The following is a 19,141-nucleotide window of genomic DNA, read 5'->3' as shown; positions in this document are numbered from 1 at the left end:
CAGGTCCTTCTCTCTCTACAGCTAGAGAGAGTTCCACAGCCTCTGGTCCTCAGCCCTCTTGTAGGGCCAGCTGTGGCCTGAGTGGGGGCATGGCCTCAGCTGTGGTTGCTTCCCCCAATCAGCTTAGGCTTGCTGCTTAGGAATGGGGCAACTGCCCTGCTACACCCCCACCCCCTCAAAATCCCCACCCCTTGGGGAAGTGGTGACTCTTGGCCTGGGCTCCCCAAAGCTGGCTTTCCAAGGCTGCCCGCTTCCTTTCTGAAGCCTCCCAGTTTCTGGCCATCTTCTGAGTGTTGGCCTCCGCCTTCTGGTGGGCCTGCTCCGCAGCTTCGAGCTGCGCCCTCAGGCCCGTGTCTCCCAGACCCTCCACCCTCAGGGTCTGGGTCCATTTGGGGTCCTGTCCCACGACAACCTGGGTCCCGGCCTCTTACTGGGCCCATTTGCTCTGGGTTTCCGTACCGGTGACTGGCTTTTTAGCATCCTTGGGAAAATTAGAAGAGAATGATGGCTGAAGTGGTGATTCTTGAAATATAAAAGGTTTCCCCCTCTTTCTTTCTCTTAACAGACAAAGATTGCCATTGAAACGCTAAGAGACAGACACCAAAAACTACCAGGAAGTATACTAAGAGCTCTGTTGGAACGATTTGATAAACATCAGAAAGAAGACTAGTGTGTTTAAATATATATGTTGTAACTTCTGGGAAGAAAAACTGTAGTTTTCTTAAAAGTATAAGAGACTGCAAACTACATGTATCAAGCATTCAATCATATCACTGCCTTAAACTCTCTCTCTCATGTGGTCTGGCAACTTCAATCCAAATAATAAAAGAAAAAGAAATTAAGAGGTTCATTATACGTAGAGAAAATGATTAGAGATTCTTAAACCACATGATAGACATTCTGACATAAGAGTTAGAGCTCAGGTAACATTAGGAGCACATTGTGGGAAGTCGATTATAGAGGCAGTCGACATCAGAAAACTTGTATTTGGTTTGTTTCCAATTGTTGATAGGAGAATACTGCCCATGTACAGACCAGATGAGAGAGAGAGAGAGAGAGAGAGAGAGAGAGAGATACACACTCACACTCTGGGTGTAACACACTTGTAACTATATTTTAATATTTAATAAAGGTGCACATAAATGTATAAAAGGTAAAGTTATGATTTATCAATATTGCCTTTGCATTAATGTTGAGTGTTTTCCCTTAGTTGTTTTCCTTTGAACAAAGCCTTTGTTTAATTTTAAAACATTGCAATTGAATTAATAATTGAGGAAAACTATATGTACATATATCTGAGGTCCTTATGAGCTCTGCAAAAAAAAAATGGTACTCTGGTTAAATAGTGTGATACCACTGTGACACTGCACCCCATATTCATCATAGTGGTATGATTGTGATACGATACATCTTGTGAGATTTATATGGAAAAGTTATGATTTGCTGAATATGATTATCCTACTTGTGTGCGTGTATCATTCTGTATCTGAAGTTATGAGTATTGACTATGTAGCTGAGTAACACCCACAACTAGCTTTTCAGGTACAACAATGAAGATGCTATACAGCTATAACGTTTCAGCCAGCCTACGAGTAATGGCTGCTATGACTCAGCAAGGTGTTTGGGTTTATTTGCTAGGTCAGCTGTTTTGATCTGTTTGCTCTCACTTATAATCACTTAAAATCTCTTTCTGTAGTTGATAAACTGGTTTTATGCTCTGTCTTAACCAGTGTGTTTTGAGTGAAGTGTCTGGGAGAATCTCAGCTCTGAACAAAGGCTGTTGTATATCTTTCCCACATCAAGGGGGAAGCAAATATATTATTGAGCTTACATTGTGCAGTGCAAGATGGTATAATTCTGGGTTTATACTCCAGTTGAGTGCAAGGCTGAATACGGCCCCTGCCTAAGAAGACTGCATTACGCACTGAATGTGCGGGAGCCGACCCGCTCTTACCTGCTGTCATGGGCAGTGGGTGAAGCTGTTGCTTGGGGAGGCTAGCTTCCCAGTCCACCTGTGGCCTTGCCCATACTCCACCCCTGCTCTGCCCCAGGCCCCGCCCTCTCTCCACTGTCTCCCTCCTCTTTCCTCCCCCTCCATGATCACCCCTTTCCAGCCAAATCCCTGAACCCAAATGAAGCAAATAACATTTGAAAAAACCACTCAGTCCCTTTTAAGGGCTCTCTTCAACTGGGGGTGTGGGGGTGTGGGGGAGAGAAGGGGGGAGGGCAGGGTGGAGGGAGAAAGGGATGGACAGGAAGACTCTGGAAGCGAGTTTTTTGTACTATAGTAATTAAAATTAAAGTGTGTATTTTAGATAAGGGAGGTCCTTTGAAGGATTTATTTAACAAAAACTATGTCTGAAGATCCAAGCATTTAAGGTGGCAGATGAATACTCAGATAGTGCATCTAAAAGTCTGTGCAAGGATTTTTAGAGATGTCATTTTATCATCTTCAGCAACACACTAATTAAAAAATTTTTAAAGCAAATTTTAAACTAAGTCCAGTAGACTAACATGTTCTGAGTAAATATTACAGGTTTAAATTTTATTAGAGAATATTTAAAAAATAAACAATACAGAAAATTTGAAGCGTCAGTTATTGGTCATTGGGGGTAACATACAGAGTATAGGGGTATGTTGGTGTTTTGGGGTTGGGCAGCACACATAGTATATACAGACTGCAATGTCCCCAATGAGGGGTGGGTAACCGGTGGGTGGGATCAGGAAACAGTCAATAAGCGGTAAGGGTCTATCACCCATACAGGAAGTAGAGACAGTCATGGGTATAAGTAAGTGGGCTGGATAATGGGGATGGGGTGACCCTCACGTGGTGGGATTCAGTTGGGTTTGGTGGGTTCAGGGGATAGAGTCCAGCAGGGGGAGGGGGGTCTGTGGGTGCACGAGGTCTCCCCGGCTCACTCTCGGTATGGGCGGTGGCCGGTGATGTGCTCGATGTAGATGTCCCGGGACCAACGGATAGTGTCAGAGACCATTAGGCATCTCATGAGCCGTGCGTAATGACGGCCCACCCCACAGGTCCTCAGCACGCGTTCGGTACACGGGTCCCAGGCACCCAGGGCCCCAACGAGCAGCACAACTGTTTTTGTCAGTAAATTCAGAAACTGATAGTATATACCTGGGAGTTGGCAAATGCCTGTTAAATGGCTTCATTACCACTTGAATGACTCTTTAACCATTTCACTGTTGTACTAATAGGTCTGGCAGGCCGGAAGGCTTTCACTTTTAAGTTACAAGATCCCCTCTGGAATAAGAGGCACCAGGCTGCAGCAGCCAACTGTGGAAGCCTGCAGGAGGGATCAGAACAGGGATAGGAAGAGGCGGGAAGGTGGACACTAAGACCCAGGGGTGCCCCAAATTTTTGGTTGCGCAGCCCCGTATGCCTAAGGACAGCCCTGGTTAGGCATCCCCACTGGTGTGCTAAGGTTCATGTGTCACAATGAAAATCCCCCAGCAGCGCTAATGTTTTTTCCTTTCCCTCACAAAGTCTCTAAAAGGACCCCAAAAGGGGGTGATGGGCACAATAGCCCATCCTTTATTTTGTCCACCAGTTAGGACTAATTTCTGAAGTACTAATTTTGGTCCATTGATTTCAAGTCCCATACTCCTCTTGTTTACCAGACATGATTTTAAGTACCATCCTTGGGTGTTATCAGTAGATCCTCTCTGTTTAATTCAGTCTCCTTTTTCCTTCTTTTCTTAAATAATGTTCTATAGCAAGTGACTGTGACAATTATAAACTTTTACCCACTTTTGACACATTAAGCTCATAATCAGAGAAGGCCCTCTGGGCCCTGATCATTACAACAGAGCAAGGGAAAGGGTCGAGGCTGAATATTTATCCAATTTTAGTCTGAGCAAAATTATACAGTAGATGAGATTTAACATGCCTGAAAAAACAAGGTTTACATTCCAAACCTCCTTGTAGCAGTGCAAAGACTCACCCGTGCAGCACCTCCTGCTGGTTGGGAATTAGCTCTTCCAGCCCAGAGCACCAGCTGCAGGCTGGTGTCTCACCTGCCGCTGGCACCCCCCCCATCCCTCCCAGACTCTGGTGCCCCTTAACCTTGGGGTGCTGCCCCCTGGCAGTGCCCTCACACTCTGGGTCTCCCCACCCAGGGGAACCCCCCCACCCTCTATCCCCACCTTGCCTCAGTGGCTATTGCCAATCATCATCTAGCCCCACTCACTGCAATCTAAACCACTCATCAGCAAGAGGGTAGGACCAGCTGCCTGTGCCTATTCCCAGGCTATACCTCTGTAACCCCAGTACTTTTCCTGGCCTTTAGCAAGGCCTGCAGGTTCTCCAGGCTGGAGCTCCCCAGCATCTCTAATCTTTCCCCAGCCCTGGTCCACTCAGGTACCCTCCTCAGCTCTCTGGCAGCCAGGTCTTTCTCTCTCTACAGAGAGAGTTCCACAGCCCCTGGTCCTCAGCACTCTTATAGGGCCAGCTGTGGCCTGATTGGGGGCCTGGCCCCAGCTGTGGCTGCTTCCCCCAATCAGCCTAGGCTTGCTGCTTAGGAGTGAGGCAACTGCCCCGCAACACCCCTGCCCCCTCAAAATCCCCACCCCTTGGGGAAGTGGGGACTCTTGGCCTGGGCTCCCTGAAGAAAAGATAGTGTGTTGTACATAACAGACCAGTCTATACTTCAGCCTACCATATATGGACAGGTTTCAGAGTAGCAGCCGTGTTAGTCTGTATCTGCAAAAAGAACAGGAGTACTTGTGGCACCTTATAGTCAATTGCATAATCAAGTCTCTAGAGACATCATAAAGACCATTAGCCTGGCCAGGTCTAACTAACTTTATATTAAGCATGTACCTGTGATTTTAAATCTCTCATTGGAATACAGCTGAATTCGGTTGGTGTGAAAGAGCAAATGTATCATTACTGTATACATCTTTGTTAATTAACATAATTGCATCTTATCAGGAATGTGCAGAAGACTCAATGGCTGGGCAAAAAAACTATTCCCCAGGCTGGTGTCTTTCAAAATAGGAGACTCCAAAGTCTAGATGGTTACCTTTCAGAATTATTTGGAACTGGAATGTCTATTCAGAAAAGGGGTTATATGAAAAATATATTTTAAAAAAACCCATGTTAACTATTTTGAGCACCAGGCAGCGGAAACCATCTCCAAACTCCTAATTCATGGTATTGAGGGCTAGCTATTTAAAAAACCAATAGTATATTTTGTATAATATGTATAACATCCCTAAGCTGTTTAATCAAACAAGCAAAACTTAATTAATTGCAACAAATAAAAAGGTAAAGGAAAATAAGGAAGGTAAAGCAATTATTTGTACCACTTATGGGAGTAACATGTTAACTACCATAACCAACTCATTAGGGAACACTCAAAAAGGAAAATTGCTTGACCTTATTAGCGATAAACAATCAGCTAAATGTTGTCCTCAGTGCACAACAAAAACTGTGGGAAATTGGCAATGTGTTAAATTGTGTGGACCGATCTCCTTTTAGTACCATTCATCCTAATCGAGGCACATTTTATTCAAAATAGTCTTGCTCAGTGTCTGGTTCCAGGCAAAAAAATTTATGGTATCACTACTGATATTGGATCCTTGACAAATGGTTACTGTCCATTCAGCAGGTTATCTGGAAGACAGCATCCACACAAAATAACTGGATTGACATCAACTACTGGTGTGTTACGCAGTAACAAACACCTGAATACCTCTTCACATACCTTCTTGTGCCAGGTTTGTTTCTGACATCACAACGCCAGTGTGTGGCCATGATGGTTCAGACCTGTACCATCAGATAGCAGTGGCTAGCTTCTCTGTCGCCTGCCTGGTGAAGCTTACCAAATGATGACAACCAGCAGTAAGGGTAACCTATAATATGAGTGGGCTATACTTGTAATAACTACAAGAAATGTATATATGGAGGCTTCACTTGTAATGTCGCTACTCTACATTTCTGTTTTATTCCTCATGTACACAGCATTGTGGGACGCACTATAATAATGCCTATCCCTGTTTTTCAGAATAAATCTATTATCCAAAATGAGCCCCAATATTAGGAGGAAGTTGAAATATACCTACTAGTTATTAACATGCATATTAATCCACTTACTTTATATTTGAAAACAGTACTAGATCAGAAAGACACACATTATTCAAGTTGGAAATGAGGTGTATAAGGCAAAACAAATCTTGAATGACCTTATCCATGATGGGGATCTTGAGATACTGATTTCCCATGCTTGAAAAGAAGTTGCATATAAAGCTGTGTATTGATTTTAGCTGCATTAATTATGTATTGTCACTTATACAGTTTGGTAAAACACTTTAAATCACATATAAAGCCCTCCCCCTTCATATAGTAATTTGGCAAAGGAGTCGTTTTAACTATAACAATTATCAAGGCGACAAATGGGGATTTGTTGACCAATATGCTGGTTAGCAAACATACATATCATGTTTATATATATTATCCTTACCATTACACATTAGCATTTATTAAGCACAAATAGTATAGCAGTTATATAGCCTAAATTGTCCTATATCTTTACTATAATCCCATGCTCTTATGCTAAGTGTCCCATGACATCTTGTATTAGCTGACATAAGCTTTGGCTTAAGAAGGTAGAAAAGTTGTCAGGGTCAGGACATATGATTATTTTACCATAGCAACAGGTAGGGAGTTATTTTCACAGGCCAGCATTGGAATGTCCTAAGGAAGAGGTCAAGACATATGATGGTTCTACCTAGGAGGTGCCTTCACATCATTTCGTACCTGGAATGCATATGTTCATGGGTACGCTATGGTACCAGAAAAACAAGATAGAAAGCTGATTGGTTAAATCTCATTTCAGATGAGATGTACAGTAACTTGTAAAAAGGTAGGATATGAAAAGATGGCTTTAGGGTAACTCTGGAAGCACACGTTCTGCATAAGGTGAATGTAATAACCCTGCATGAGATTACTTCCCAGAGACTGATTCATATAGAATTTTTTTTGGTACTATATTATTTTTGGCTTATAGCAGTAAGCCTGACTGACATTGGTTATTGGGTCTCTTGAGTATATTTCACAACAAAGCAAAGTGTGGTCAAGAAACTGACTATGCAATTTATCAACAGCTTGAGAACCCAAACCACCAATATTCTATATTTTAATTGTTACTTTTCAAAGGTAAAAGGCAAAAATAAATTGTCTTGTGACAAAGTTCCTCCTCTATCTTGCTGGGTCCTGCGTTTATTGGCAGATTTTCTTGCCTTAGAGATTCACCATGTGGGTTGGGGAACAGCCCAGAGACCTTCCCCTCTGGAAGAACCCACAGCCCAGGTCAATTGGGAGGGCACCTAGGCCCACCCTCTACTCCAGGTTCCAGCCCAAGGCCCTGTGGACTGCAGCTGTCTATAGTACCTCCTGTAACAGCTGCATGACAGCTACAACTCCCTGGACTATTTCCCCATAGCCTCCTCCAAACACCTTCCTTATTCTCACGACAGGACCTTCCTCCTGGTGCCTGATAACACTTGTACTCCTCAGTTCGCCAGCAGCTCCTCGCACCTCTTGCTCCCAGCTCCTCGCACTCACCCCACAAACTGAAGTGAGCTCCTTTTAAAACCCAGGTGCCCTGATTAGCCTGCCTTAATTGATTCTAGCAGCATCTTCTTAATTGGCTCCAGGTGTCCTAATTAGCCTACCTGCCTTAACTGGTTCTAGCGGGTTCCTGATTACTCTAGTGCAGCCCCAGCTCTGGTCACTCAGGGAACAGAAAACTGTTCAGCCAGTGACCAGTGTGTTTGCCTTCAAACAGACTCCTGTACCTTACTGGCCTGGAGGGAAGGAGGTAGGGAGCTGCTCCTCCTTCTCTTCCTCTGCTACCTGCTTGCTGGCTGGCTGCTAGACCCACCCACACCCTTGGTTGCTGTTGGTCTAGCTACAGCTCCTTGGGGGGGGGCCTGCTGGCCCACTCCCCAGAGGAGGGGAGGGGAGGGAGAGACGCCAACCATTGCTCCTGCTGCTGGGGATGCCACCACCATCTCCACCTGAGAAGGGTCCTTCCTGCTGGCCACCAGACTGCCGCCTGGAGCTGCTGCGTTTGCTGCTGAAGAGCTGCTGGAGCCCTGAGGAGAAGGAGAGGACCATCTGCCAGTGGGGGAGCGTGTAGGAATTCTACAGACCACCGTGGAGGGGGTCCTCCCGGACTGAGTAACTTTTGAACTGTGCTCTTGTGGTGGGGATCTAGACTGTGTTTGTGGAGACACAGGGGGTGTAGTATGGAGCCTGCCCCCTGGTCCATCTGTGTCCCCCCCCCGACCCCACCACCACCACCATCATCGTTGCCCCCTCCACCATCCCCACTGGCTACTTACCATCTGCCTTGGGCTCCTGCCTCTGAGACTCAGCTGCTCCCCAAGGCTTGCCACGCCCTGTTGCCACCATTGGGCCTGATACAGCAGCCAGCTTACAAGGACTTTCTTTTTTGTTGCAAGCGCACGTGGGTGCACGTGCCCCCCCTTTTTTGGACTGACCCCCTCCCCCCTACAGCAAGCCCCCAGCTTTGCCCCTGTTACCTACCCGTTTGCCCCTTACTGCCTTTTGCCCCCCCCCCTTGCCCCAGCCCCTCGCTAGTTCCAGTTTGTTTGCCTGCCCCGCCCTTTCCCTCTGCAGCCTTTGTTTGACCCGCCCCAGCCTCTGGAACTAGCCCCGTGGTTCCTCTGCCCCATTTCCCACCTGGTTGCTCACTTCCCCCTGCGGTCCCCTTGCCCTGATTAGCCCCTCCCCTCGTGCGCCCATGTCCCCTCCTATGCGCTTGTGCCCCTCCCCGTTTTAGTTTTGATTCTGTCACACTGCACCCCCCAATGCTGTTATCTCCTCCCTTCCTTGGTGCAACAAGAGGAGCCGGAAACCTTCCCTGAGTCGGTGACTGACCCCTAGCCCTTGATAGCCCCGCATCCACCTCCCTTTTTTTGGCGCCCTCCTCCCCTGCCTACAGCCTAGCAGGGAGGAGTGGTCGACCTGCTTCCCCCTTCCCTACCCCCCCCTCCAGTGTTTGCTCTCCCCCCATCCTCATTATGGCAAGGGACGAGGAGAGTGAGACCCCTCGGGCAGACCCTGCTGCCCCTCCTCCACCCGCCCCACCATCATCCCCCCCAGCCTCTACCTCAACCGCCGCTGCCGAGCCACTTGCTACCACCCCTGCTGCAGTGCCAGGTAACGAGGTGACCTCCGCTGCTGCCACGTCCCTCGCCCCCTCTGACTCAGGGGGAGTCCCCCCAGCCGGCAGGAAGGGCCAGGGCACGAAGAAGGGTAAAGGCCCCGCTAAAAAAGCCAAACCCTCCATGGCAGGGGGTGCCCCCACTGCCGCGGCCCCGCAACAAGCCGCGGCGTCCCTCCCTGCTGTTCCCTCCACCAGCTCTGTGGGTGTCCCACCCCCAGCTCCCAGGGCATACGCCCAGGTGGCGGCGGCCCCCCCGCCTGCCGCTACGTCATCTCCCCCATCCACCGCCTCTGCTACCATCTATAGCGGCCGGGGCCCCTTCCCCACCTTGACCAGGAAGCACGGCGTCCGTTGCCTCCTGGTACCCGCCTCACCCCACGTGGAGACCTACGTGCGGGCGTTGGCGAGGGTGGTGGGGCCCACGGCCATTGTGGTGGTCTCCAAGATATACGGCAAGGTCGTCTTCTTCCTAGCATCGGAGGCCGCCGCCCAGGAGGCAGTGGAGAAGGGCCTGGCGGTGGGGGGCGTGTATGTATCCCTGGAGCCGCTAGAAGACCTGGGCGCTCGTCTGGTCCTGACTTCTGTCCCTCCCTTCCTTCCAAATGCCGCCCTGTTACCCGCCCTCTCTACCCTGGGGAGGCCGATCTCTGTGGTCAGCCCTCTCCCACTGGGCTGCAAAGACCCCACCCTCCATCATGTCCTCTCGTTCTGCCGGCAGGTACTGGGGCTGTCTCCTTCTATATCCCAGAGGATGACCCCCAAGGAGCGGTCTTTGTTTTTCCCTGTCCCAACCCACCAGGGGCTGCTATTTTCCCTACGCCGCCCCTCATTGAGCCAGGATCTGAGGCGGGCCACATGGCGTCGGCCCATCAGACACCACGTTGAGGGTCTGCCCCCTGCTTGCCCGTCTCAGTGGGCCACGGGGCTGTGACAGGGGCCCCGCTGGGGGATAGCCATAGATCAATAACCCCACCCCCCCATACGCTGAGAGAGGAGCTACAGGACTTCCTTGAAGACATCTGTGGCTCCCGCAACAAGGTACAGCTTGCACTCCAGCGATGGGGGGGGATTTCCATCAGATCCTCCGGGCCGCGAGGGCCCTCACGGGGAGGGTAAGAGGACCGGGAGGCAGGCCGCTGCGGCCTACCAACGGGTCCGCCTCTTCCGTGACTCCTTAATCACTTATGGGGTAGGTCACGGATTGTTGCGCGGCCCGACGGAGGCCGTGGGTGTCTCTGCTAGCGAGGATCCCCCCCAGCCCTCCTCATGGCACCGATCATCTTCGCAACATTAAACACCCGGGGCTGTAGGATGGGTCTCCGCAGGAGCCAGGTGCTCTCCTTCCTTCGGGAGGGGGGGTACTCTGTGATTTTTCCTGCAGGAGACCCATACAGATCCGGCCGCTGAAGCTAGCTGGCGGCTGGAGTGGGGGGACAGGGTCTATTTTAGCCACCTCACAGTTCGTACGGCTGGAGTGGCGACCCTGTTCTCCCCCGACCTACGGCCCGAGGTGCTGGGGGTCACCGAGGCTGCGCCGGGCCGCCTCCTGCACCTCCGGGTCCGCATGGAGGGGCTTGTGGTTAATCTCGTCAACGTTTACGCCCCGACATTGGGCCCGGAGAGGTTGTGTTTTTATCAGCAGGCGTCCGCCTTCCTCGGCACCTTGGATCCTCGCGAGTGCCTGGTCCTGGGTGGGGACTTTGACGCCACCCTTGAGGAACGGGACCGCTCGGGGACCGAGCAGCACCAGGCCGCCGCGGACGTCCTCCGGGAGGTCGTCAAACATCACTCCTTGGTGGACGTCTGGTGCGACCACCACCCGGATGACGTTTCGACATTCACTTTTGTCCGGGTGAAGGTCCATCGGTCGTACCACTCCCGGTTGGACCGCATCTATATGTCACGCTTCCATCTTTCCCGGGCCCACTCCTCCAGCGTCCGGCCGGCCCCTTTTTCAGATCACCATCTAGCCACCGTGACAGCCTCTCTCTGCGCGGAGAGGCCGGGGCCGGCCTATTGGCACTTTAATAATAGCTTGTTGGAGGATGTGGGCTTCGTGGCGTCCTTCCGGAAGTTCTGGCTAGCCTGGCGAGGGCAGCGGCGTGCCTTTCCCTCGGCGCGACGGTGGTGGGACCTGGGGAAGGTGCGCGCCCGGCTCTTCTGCCGTGACTACACCCGGGGCGCCAGCCGATGGAGGGATGCGGCGATAGGGCAGTTGGAACGGGAGGTCTTAGAGCTGGAGAGGCGTCTGGCCGCCAGCCCCGATGATCCATCCCTCTGCGGAGCCCGCCGGGAGAAGCGGGAAGAGCTGCGGACCCTCGAGGACCATCGGGCCCGAGGTGCCTTTGTTCGATCCCGCATCCGCCTCCTTCGGGAGATGGATCGCGGTTCCCGCTTCTTCTACGCCCTGGAGAAAAAGAGGGGGGCTAAAAAGCACGTCACCTGCCTTCTAGCAGAGGACGGCACCCCCCTCACGGATCCGGCGGAAATGTGCGGGAGGGCCAGGGCCTTCTACGCAGGCCTTTTCTCCCCGGATCCGACCGATCCTAACGCTTGCAGAATGCTCTGGGAAGAACTCCCGACGGTCAGCGTGGGCGACCGAGACCAGCTGGAGCTGCCTCTCACTCTGGCTGAGTTCTCTGAAGCCCTCCGCCGCATGCCCACCAATAAATCTCCGGGCATGGACGGGCTGACCGTGGAGTTCTACCGCGTGTTTTGGGACGTCCTCGGCCCGGACCTTGTCACCGTCTGGGCCGAGTCCTTGCAGGGCGGGGGCCTCCCTCTTTCGTGCAGGTGAGCCGTGCTGACCTTATTGCCGAAGAAGGGGGACCTCCGCGATTTACGGAATTGGCATCCCATCTCGCTCCTCAGCACGGACTATAAAATCGTAGCGAAGGCCATCTCGCTGCGGCTAGGGTCCGTGTGGGCGGACGTGATCCACCCAGACCAGACCTACACCGTCCCGGGCCGCACCATCTTCGACAACTTGTATCTGGTCCGGGACCTCTTGGAACTCGGGTGTAGGGATGGTCTGTCGTTCGCCCTCCTGTCCCTGGATCAGGAGAAGGCGTTCGACAGGGTGGACCACGGGTATCTCCTGGGCACTCTGCGAGCGTTTGGCTTCGGGCCCCAGTTTGAGGGTTTTCTCCAGGTGCTGTACGCCTCCGCAGAGTGTTTGGTCAGGCTCAACTGGACCCTGACCGAACCGGTCAGCTTCGGGCGAGGAGTACGTCAAGGGTGCCCCCTCTCGGGCCACCTGTATGCTCTGGCGATCGAGCCCTTCCTCTGTCTCCTCCGTAGGAGGTTGGCAGGGTTGGTGCTGCGGGAGCCGGAGCTGCGGCTGGTCCTGTCGGCGTACGCCGACGACGTGCTCCTCGTGGTCCAGGACCCGGGCGACTTGGTGCGGGTGGAGGCTTGCCAGACCATCTATTCGGCGGCCTCCTCCGCCCGGGTCAACTGGGTCAAGAGCTCTGGCCTGGTGGTAGGGGACGGGTGGCAGGCGAGCTCCCTCCCACCCGCGCTTCAGGCCATCCGGTGGAGCGCAGGTCCGCTGCTCTATCTCGGCGTTTACCTTTCTGCCACGCATCCGTCTCCGCCGGAGAACTGGCTAGGTTTAGAGGGCAGGGTGTCGGAACGTCTCCGGAAATGGACAGGACTGCTCCGGTGTCTCTCCCTTCGAGGGAGAGCACTAGTGCTCAATCAACTGGTCCTGTCCATGCTCTGGTACCAGCTCAACACCTTGGTCCCGGCCCCGGGTTTCCTGGCCAACCTCCTGTCAAGGCTGCTTCCCCACTTTGAACTTTAGGGTACAAATGTGGGGGCCTGTATGAAAACTTCTAAGCTTAACTACCAGCTTAGATCTGGTCCGCTGCCACCACTCTCGATGCTAATTCCCTTCCCTAGGTAGCCTTGAGAGACTCTTCACCAATTCCCTGGTGAATACAGATCCAAACCCCTTGAATCTGAAAACAAGGAAAATCAATCAGGTTCTTAAAAAGAAGGCTTTTAATTAAAGAAAAAGTAAAAATCATGTCTGTAAAATCAGGATGGAAAATAACTTTACAGGGTAATCAAACTTAAAGAGCTCAGAGGACCCCCCTCTAGCCTTAGGTTCAAAGTTACAGCAAACAGTGGTAAACACCCTAGTAAAAGGTACATTTACACGTTCCGACGTGTCCATTTCCCTTTATAGTTATGACACGCCCCCCAAATCACAGATAGTGTTGGACAGCCGGTTCCACACTGGCTGTGATTTCTTCCTGGAGCTCTAGGAGAAAACAGAGTTAATAAGACACATGCACCTTTAGACATACTACTGATTATATAAAAACTAAGAATATATTCCACATTCCAAGAACAATTTTTAACCAGTTGATTCTGGGAAACTTTCTTGGGAGAGTGCATCAGCCACTTTGTTAGAAGCCCCTGAAATGTGTTGTATTTCAAAATCAAAATCTTGGAGAGCTAAACTCCACCAAAGAAGTTTTTTGTTATTCCCCTTGGCGGTATGAAGCTACTGTAGCGCAGCATGGTCTGTTTGTAGTTGGAAACGCCGTCCCCAAACATATGGGCGTAGCTTTTCTAACGTGTACACAATGGCGTAGCGTTCCTTTTCGCTGATTGACCAGTGGCTTTCCCTCTCAGACAGTTTCTTGCTGAGAAACGCGACAGGATGGAATTCTTGATCTGGTCCTTCCTGCATTAAAACTGCTTCCACGCCCCGCTCGGACGCATCTGTGGTTACTAGGAACAGTTTGTCAAAGTCTGGGGCCCTTAGCACAGGGTCAGACATGAGTGTTGCCTTAAGCTGGTTAAAGGCCTTTTGACACTCATCAGTCCACTGAACTGCATTTGGCTGTTTCTCTCTGGTTAGGTCTGTCAGCGGGGCGGCGATTTGGCTGTAGTGTGGTACAAATCGCCTATAATATCCGGCCAAGCCTAAGAAGGATTGGACCTGTTTCTTTGACTTTGGAACCAGCCACTTTTGGATAGCATCCACTTTGGCCTGTAGGGGATTTATAGTTCCTTGACCCACCTGGTGCCCCAGGTAAGTCACTCTGTTTTGGCCTATTTGACACTTTTTAGCCTTAACAGTTAGTCCTGCCTGCCGGATGCACTCGAAGACTTTTTCCTGGTGCTCCAGGTGTTCTGTCCATGAATCAGAAAAAATGGCCACATCATCGAGGTATGCAACTGCAGATTCTCCCAATCCCGCTAGGAGACCATCTACAAGTCTTTGGAAGGTGGCAGGTGCATTTCGCAACCCGAAAGGGAGTACATTGAATTCATACCCCCCTGCCTGGGTGACGAAGGCTGACCTTTCCTTAGCAGGTTCATCTAGTGGTACTTGCCAGTACCCTTTGGCTAAGTCTAAAGTAGAGATGAATTGGGCATTGACGAGTTACAGCATTTAGCTTACGGTAGTCCACGCAAAAGCGTATTTTCCCCATCTGGTTTGGGAACTAGAACCACTGGAGATGCCCATGCACTATTAGAGGGGCGGATTATACCCATCTGTAGCATGTCCTGGATCTCCCTTTGTATAGCAGTTTGGGCATGAGGTGACTCCCGGTAGGGTGGGGTTCTAATTGGGTGAGCATTACCTGGGTCAATGGAATGGTATGCCTGTTTGGTCCGTCCTGGAGTGGCTGAGAAAATTGGTGCAAAGCTTGTGCACAGCTCCTTGATCTGCTGTCGCTGCAGATGTCCAAGGGTCGCGGAGAGGTTCACCTCTTCCACGCCACCATCCCTTTTTCCTTCGTAGTAGACCCCTTCAGGCCACTCCGCGTCATCTGTTTCCTGGGCTGTAAACTGGCAAACGTTTAATTCTCTGGAATAAAAGGGCTTAAGAGAATTAACATGGTATACCTTAGGCTTTATGTTGGAGGTAGGGGAGGCTATGAGATAGCTAACAGCTCCTAGGCGCTCCTGGACCGTGAATGGTCCTTCCCACAACGCTTCCATTTTATGGGCCTGGAGCGCCTTTAAGACCATGACTTGGTCTCCTACTTTGAAGGACCGTTCTCTGGAATGTTTATCATACCAGGCCTTTTGCTCTTCCTGAGCATCCTTTAGGTTTTCTTTAGCAAGGGCTAAAGAGTGTCAGAGGGTGCTTTGTAGGTTGCTTACAAAGTCTAGAATGCTAGTTCCTGGAGAAGGCGTAAACCCCTCCCATTGCTGCTTCACCAACTGTAATGGCCCCTTAACCTCGCAGACATACACAAGTTCAAATGGTGAAAACCCTAAACTGGGATGTGGTACAGCCCTGTAGACGAAAAGCAACTGCTGCAACACTAGGTCCCAATCATTGGAATGTTCATTTACGAATTTACGTATCATGGCCCCCAAAGTTCCATTAAACCTCTCCACCAGGCCATTGGTTTGATGGTGGTAAGGGGTGGCAACCAAGTGATTCACCCCATGAGCTTCCCACAGGTTTTTCATGGTCCCTGCCAGGAAATTAGTTCCCGAATCTGTAAGGATGTTGGAGGGCCAACCTACCCTGGCAAAAATGTCTGCTAATGCCTGGCACACACTTTTAGCCCTGGTGTTGCTTAAGGGTACTGCTTCCGGCCATCGGGTAGCAAAATCCATGGAAGTCAGTATGTACTGCCTTCCTCTGGGGGTCTTCTTTGGGAAAGGACCCAGAATATCCACAGCTACTCGCTGAAATGGGACCTCAATTACAGGTAGTGGCTGGAGAGGGGCTTTAACCTGGTCTTGGGGCTTTCCCACTCGTTGGCACACCTCACAAGACTGGACATAATTAGCAACGTCCTTGCCCATTCCCTCCCAGTGGAAGGACTTCCCCCACCGGTCTTTGGTTATGTTCACCCCAGAATGGCCACTGGGATGATCATGGGCTAAGCTCAAGAGCTTTACCCGATACTTAATGGGAACTACCAACTGTCTTTGAGGATGCCAGTCTTCCTGGTGCCCATCAGAAAGAGTCTCCTTGTATAAAAGTCCTTGTTCTACAACAAACCGGGATCGGTTAGAAGAGCTGAGAGGCGGTGGGGTGCTCCATGCCGCCGCCCAAGCTTTCTGAAGGCTGTCATCTGCTTCCTGCTCGGCCTGGAACTGTTCCCTTGATGCTGGAGACATCAGTTCCTCCTTGGAGTGTGGACTTGCGCTTGGTCCCTCTGGAAGCGATGCAGGTGCTGGGGCTGTTTCCGTTGACTGGGAACCGCTGTCCGCTGGTGCACTATGTTGTATTTCAGGCTCTGGCTGAGCCTCTTGGGTAGGGTTATCTGCTGCTTCTGCCAGTTCAGGCTCGCTAGTGCCCTCTGGCGTTGGAGTTGTAGACGGGTTTGCAAGCGCTGGACTCAGTGCTGGCAATGGTTCTGGTGCTGGTTGCGTTGCCAGTTCCGGTTCTGGGACTGGCTTTGGCTGGATCTCTGGTAACACAGACGGGGCCCTGGTGGACGGCTCAGGAACAGGGATGGGGGTGCAAGCTTGCTTAGCCTGGCTGCGGGTGACTATTCCCACCCTCTTGGCTAGCTTCACATGGTTGGCCAAGTCTTCCCCCAGCAGCATGGGGATGGGATAATTGTCCTAGACTGCAAAAGTCCACATTCCTGACCAGCCCTTGTACTGGACATGCAACTTGGCTGTAGGCAAGGTCACAGACTGTGACATGAAGGGTTGCATTGTCACTGGAACCTCCGGGTTGATGAGTTTGGGGTCCACTAGGGATTGGTGGATAGTTGACACTTGTGCCTCAGTGTCCCTCCAAGCGATAACCTTCTTTCCGCCCACTCTCAAGGTTTCCCTCCTCTCCGAGGGTATGAGAGAGGCATCTGGGTCTGGGGATCTTTGGAGTGATTGTGGTGTAATGAACTGTAATCGGTTGGGGTTCTTGGGGCAGTGAGCCTTTATATGTCCCAGTTCATTACATTTAAAACATCTCCCTGCTAAGGTATCACCAGGGCGATGTTGGTTGGTGGAGACTGGTGTGGTAGTGTGAGAAGGTGTCTGGGGTTTCCCTTGGGATGTGGGTGGGGCCTTGGGTTGTCCCCGGTGGTAAGGTTTGGTTTCGGGTTGCCCCTTCTGATATTCGCTCCAACTGCTACTAGTTTTTTTTTCTTTTCTGCCACCTCCACCCATTTGGCTCCAATCTTCCCCGCCTCGGTTACAGTTTTGGCTTCCCATCTAGGATGTACCTTTCTATTTCCTCAGGAACACCCTCTAAAAACTGCTCCATTTGCATTAGGAAGGGCAACTCTTCCGTAAATTTAACATTTGCTCCTGATATCCAGGCATCCCAATTTTTTCCAATGTGGTAGGCATGTCGGGTAAATGACACATCGGGTTTCCACCTTAGGGCTCTGAACTGCCGATGGGCATGCTCAGGTGTTAGCCCCATTCTGATTCTGGCCTTGTTTTTAAAAAGTTCATAACTGTTCATGTGTTCCTTAGGCATTTCAGCCACCACCTCTGCTAAGGATCCACTGAGCTGCAGTCTCAGCTCTACCATGTACTGGTCTGTAGTGATGCTGTATCCAAGGCAGGCCCTTTCAAAATTTTCTAAGAAGGCCTCAGTATCATCGCCTGCCTTGTAGGTGGGGAATTTTCTGGGATGGGAAGGGGTACCTGGAGAGGGGTTGTTAGGATTGGCTGGTATATCCGGCCTAGCCCATGCTAATTCCAGTTCATGCTTCATCTCTTTTTCTCTCAGCTCTATAGCTGTCTTGTGGGCCTCCTCTTTGACTTTCTCTTAAGCTTCTTGCTTGAGGTTTTTTTTTTAATTGAAGCAGTCTCTGATGGTTTTTTTTTTTTTTTTTTTTTTTTTTTTTTTCATTTTCTTCTGCTTCTAGTCTGGCCAGTTCTAGTTTGTTAGCTGCTTCTTTGGTAGTCATTTTCCTGTTTTCTTGTGCTGGGCCACACCCCTCTGCAGTTGACTGAAACTGGGATGCACTCAGCTTAGGCTGCTGCTGAGGTAACAGAGACTTTCTAACTAGCTATCCCCGAGAGGTAGAAAAAAAAACAAAAAAAAAACAATTCAGCTTGTAAATTCCTTTTTACCAGCTGTTTGCTCACTGACTGAACCCTTCTCTTAACAAAGACCCTTGTTTAAAAAAAACTTAACACCTCTGCCTTCAGCAAGGAGAGATAAGATATGCATCTACGTTCAGCTCTTTTTTTCTCCTTTCTAGCTGCTTGGAAAGCAATCGTACTGGCTTTTGGTTTAAAATGATCCCACCGCTCTGCCCCCATGTCAAGGCTGCTTCCCCACTTTGAACTTTAGGGTACAAATGTGGGGGCCTGAATGAAAACTTCTAAGCTTAACTACCAGCTTAGATCTGGTCCGCTGCCACCACTCTCGATGCTAATTCCTTTCCCTGGGTAGCCTTGAGAGACTCTTCACCAATTCCCTGGTGAATACAGATCCAACCCCCTTGGATCTGAAAACAAGGAAAATCAATCAGGTTCTTAAAAAGAAGGCTTTTAATTAAAGAAAAGGTAAAAATCAGGATGGAAAATAACTTTACAGGGTAATCAAACTTAAAGAGCCCAGAGGATCCCCCTCTAGCCTTAGGTTCAAAGTTACAGCAAACAGAGGTAAACACCCTAGTAAAAGGTACAAGTTGAGAAAACAAAGGTAAACTAACACGCCTTGCCTGGCTGTTTACTTACAAGTTTGAAATATGAGAGACTTGTGGAGAGCCTGGATTGATGTCTGGTCCCTCTTAGTCCCAAGAGTGAACAACTTCCCAAACAAAGAGCACAAACAAAAGCCTTCTCTTCCCCCCCCCCCCCCCCCCAAGATTTGAAAGTATCTTGTCCCCTTATTGGTCCTTTGGGTCAGGTGTCAGCCAGGTTACCTGAGCTTCTTAACCCTTTACAGGTAAAAGGATTTTGGAGTCTCTGGCCAGGAGGGATTTTATAGTACTGTACACCGGAGAGCTGTTACCCTTCCCTTTATA

General features: G+C 50.4%; 2 protein-coding genes across 3 annotated transcripts in view; both read left to right on the top strand.

Annotated features, from left to right (window-relative positions):
* The window catches only part of LOC101951255 (DGAT1/2-independent enzyme synthesizing storage lipids-like), a 47,674-nt gene extending 45,090 nt beyond the window's left edge, over positions 1 to 2,584 (top strand). For both annotated transcript variants that reach the window (XM_024107437.3, XM_005301189.4), the window contains exon 7: positions 566 to 2,584. In XM_024107437.3, the coding sequence (XP_023963205.1) occupies positions 566 to 670 (105 nt within the window). In that variant the 3' untranslated portion in view covers positions 671 to 2,584. The remainder of the gene's footprint in view (positions 1 to 565) is intronic.
* Positions 1 to 19,141, top strand: part of LOC101935745 (DGAT1/2-independent enzyme synthesizing storage lipids-like) — a 112,151-nt gene that overhangs the window by 45,077 nt on the left and 47,933 nt on the right. The window lies entirely within an intron of this gene.

This window comes from Chrysemys picta, chromosome 2 (genome assembly GCF_011386835.1).
Source record: "Chrysemys picta bellii isolate R12L10 chromosome 2, ASM1138683v2, whole genome shotgun sequence".
NCBI lineage: Eukaryota > Metazoa > Chordata > Testudines > Emydidae > Chrysemys > Chrysemys picta.
The sequence above is the reverse complement of the archived record's forward strand: the minus strand, read 5'-3'. Positions and strand labels throughout refer to the sequence as shown.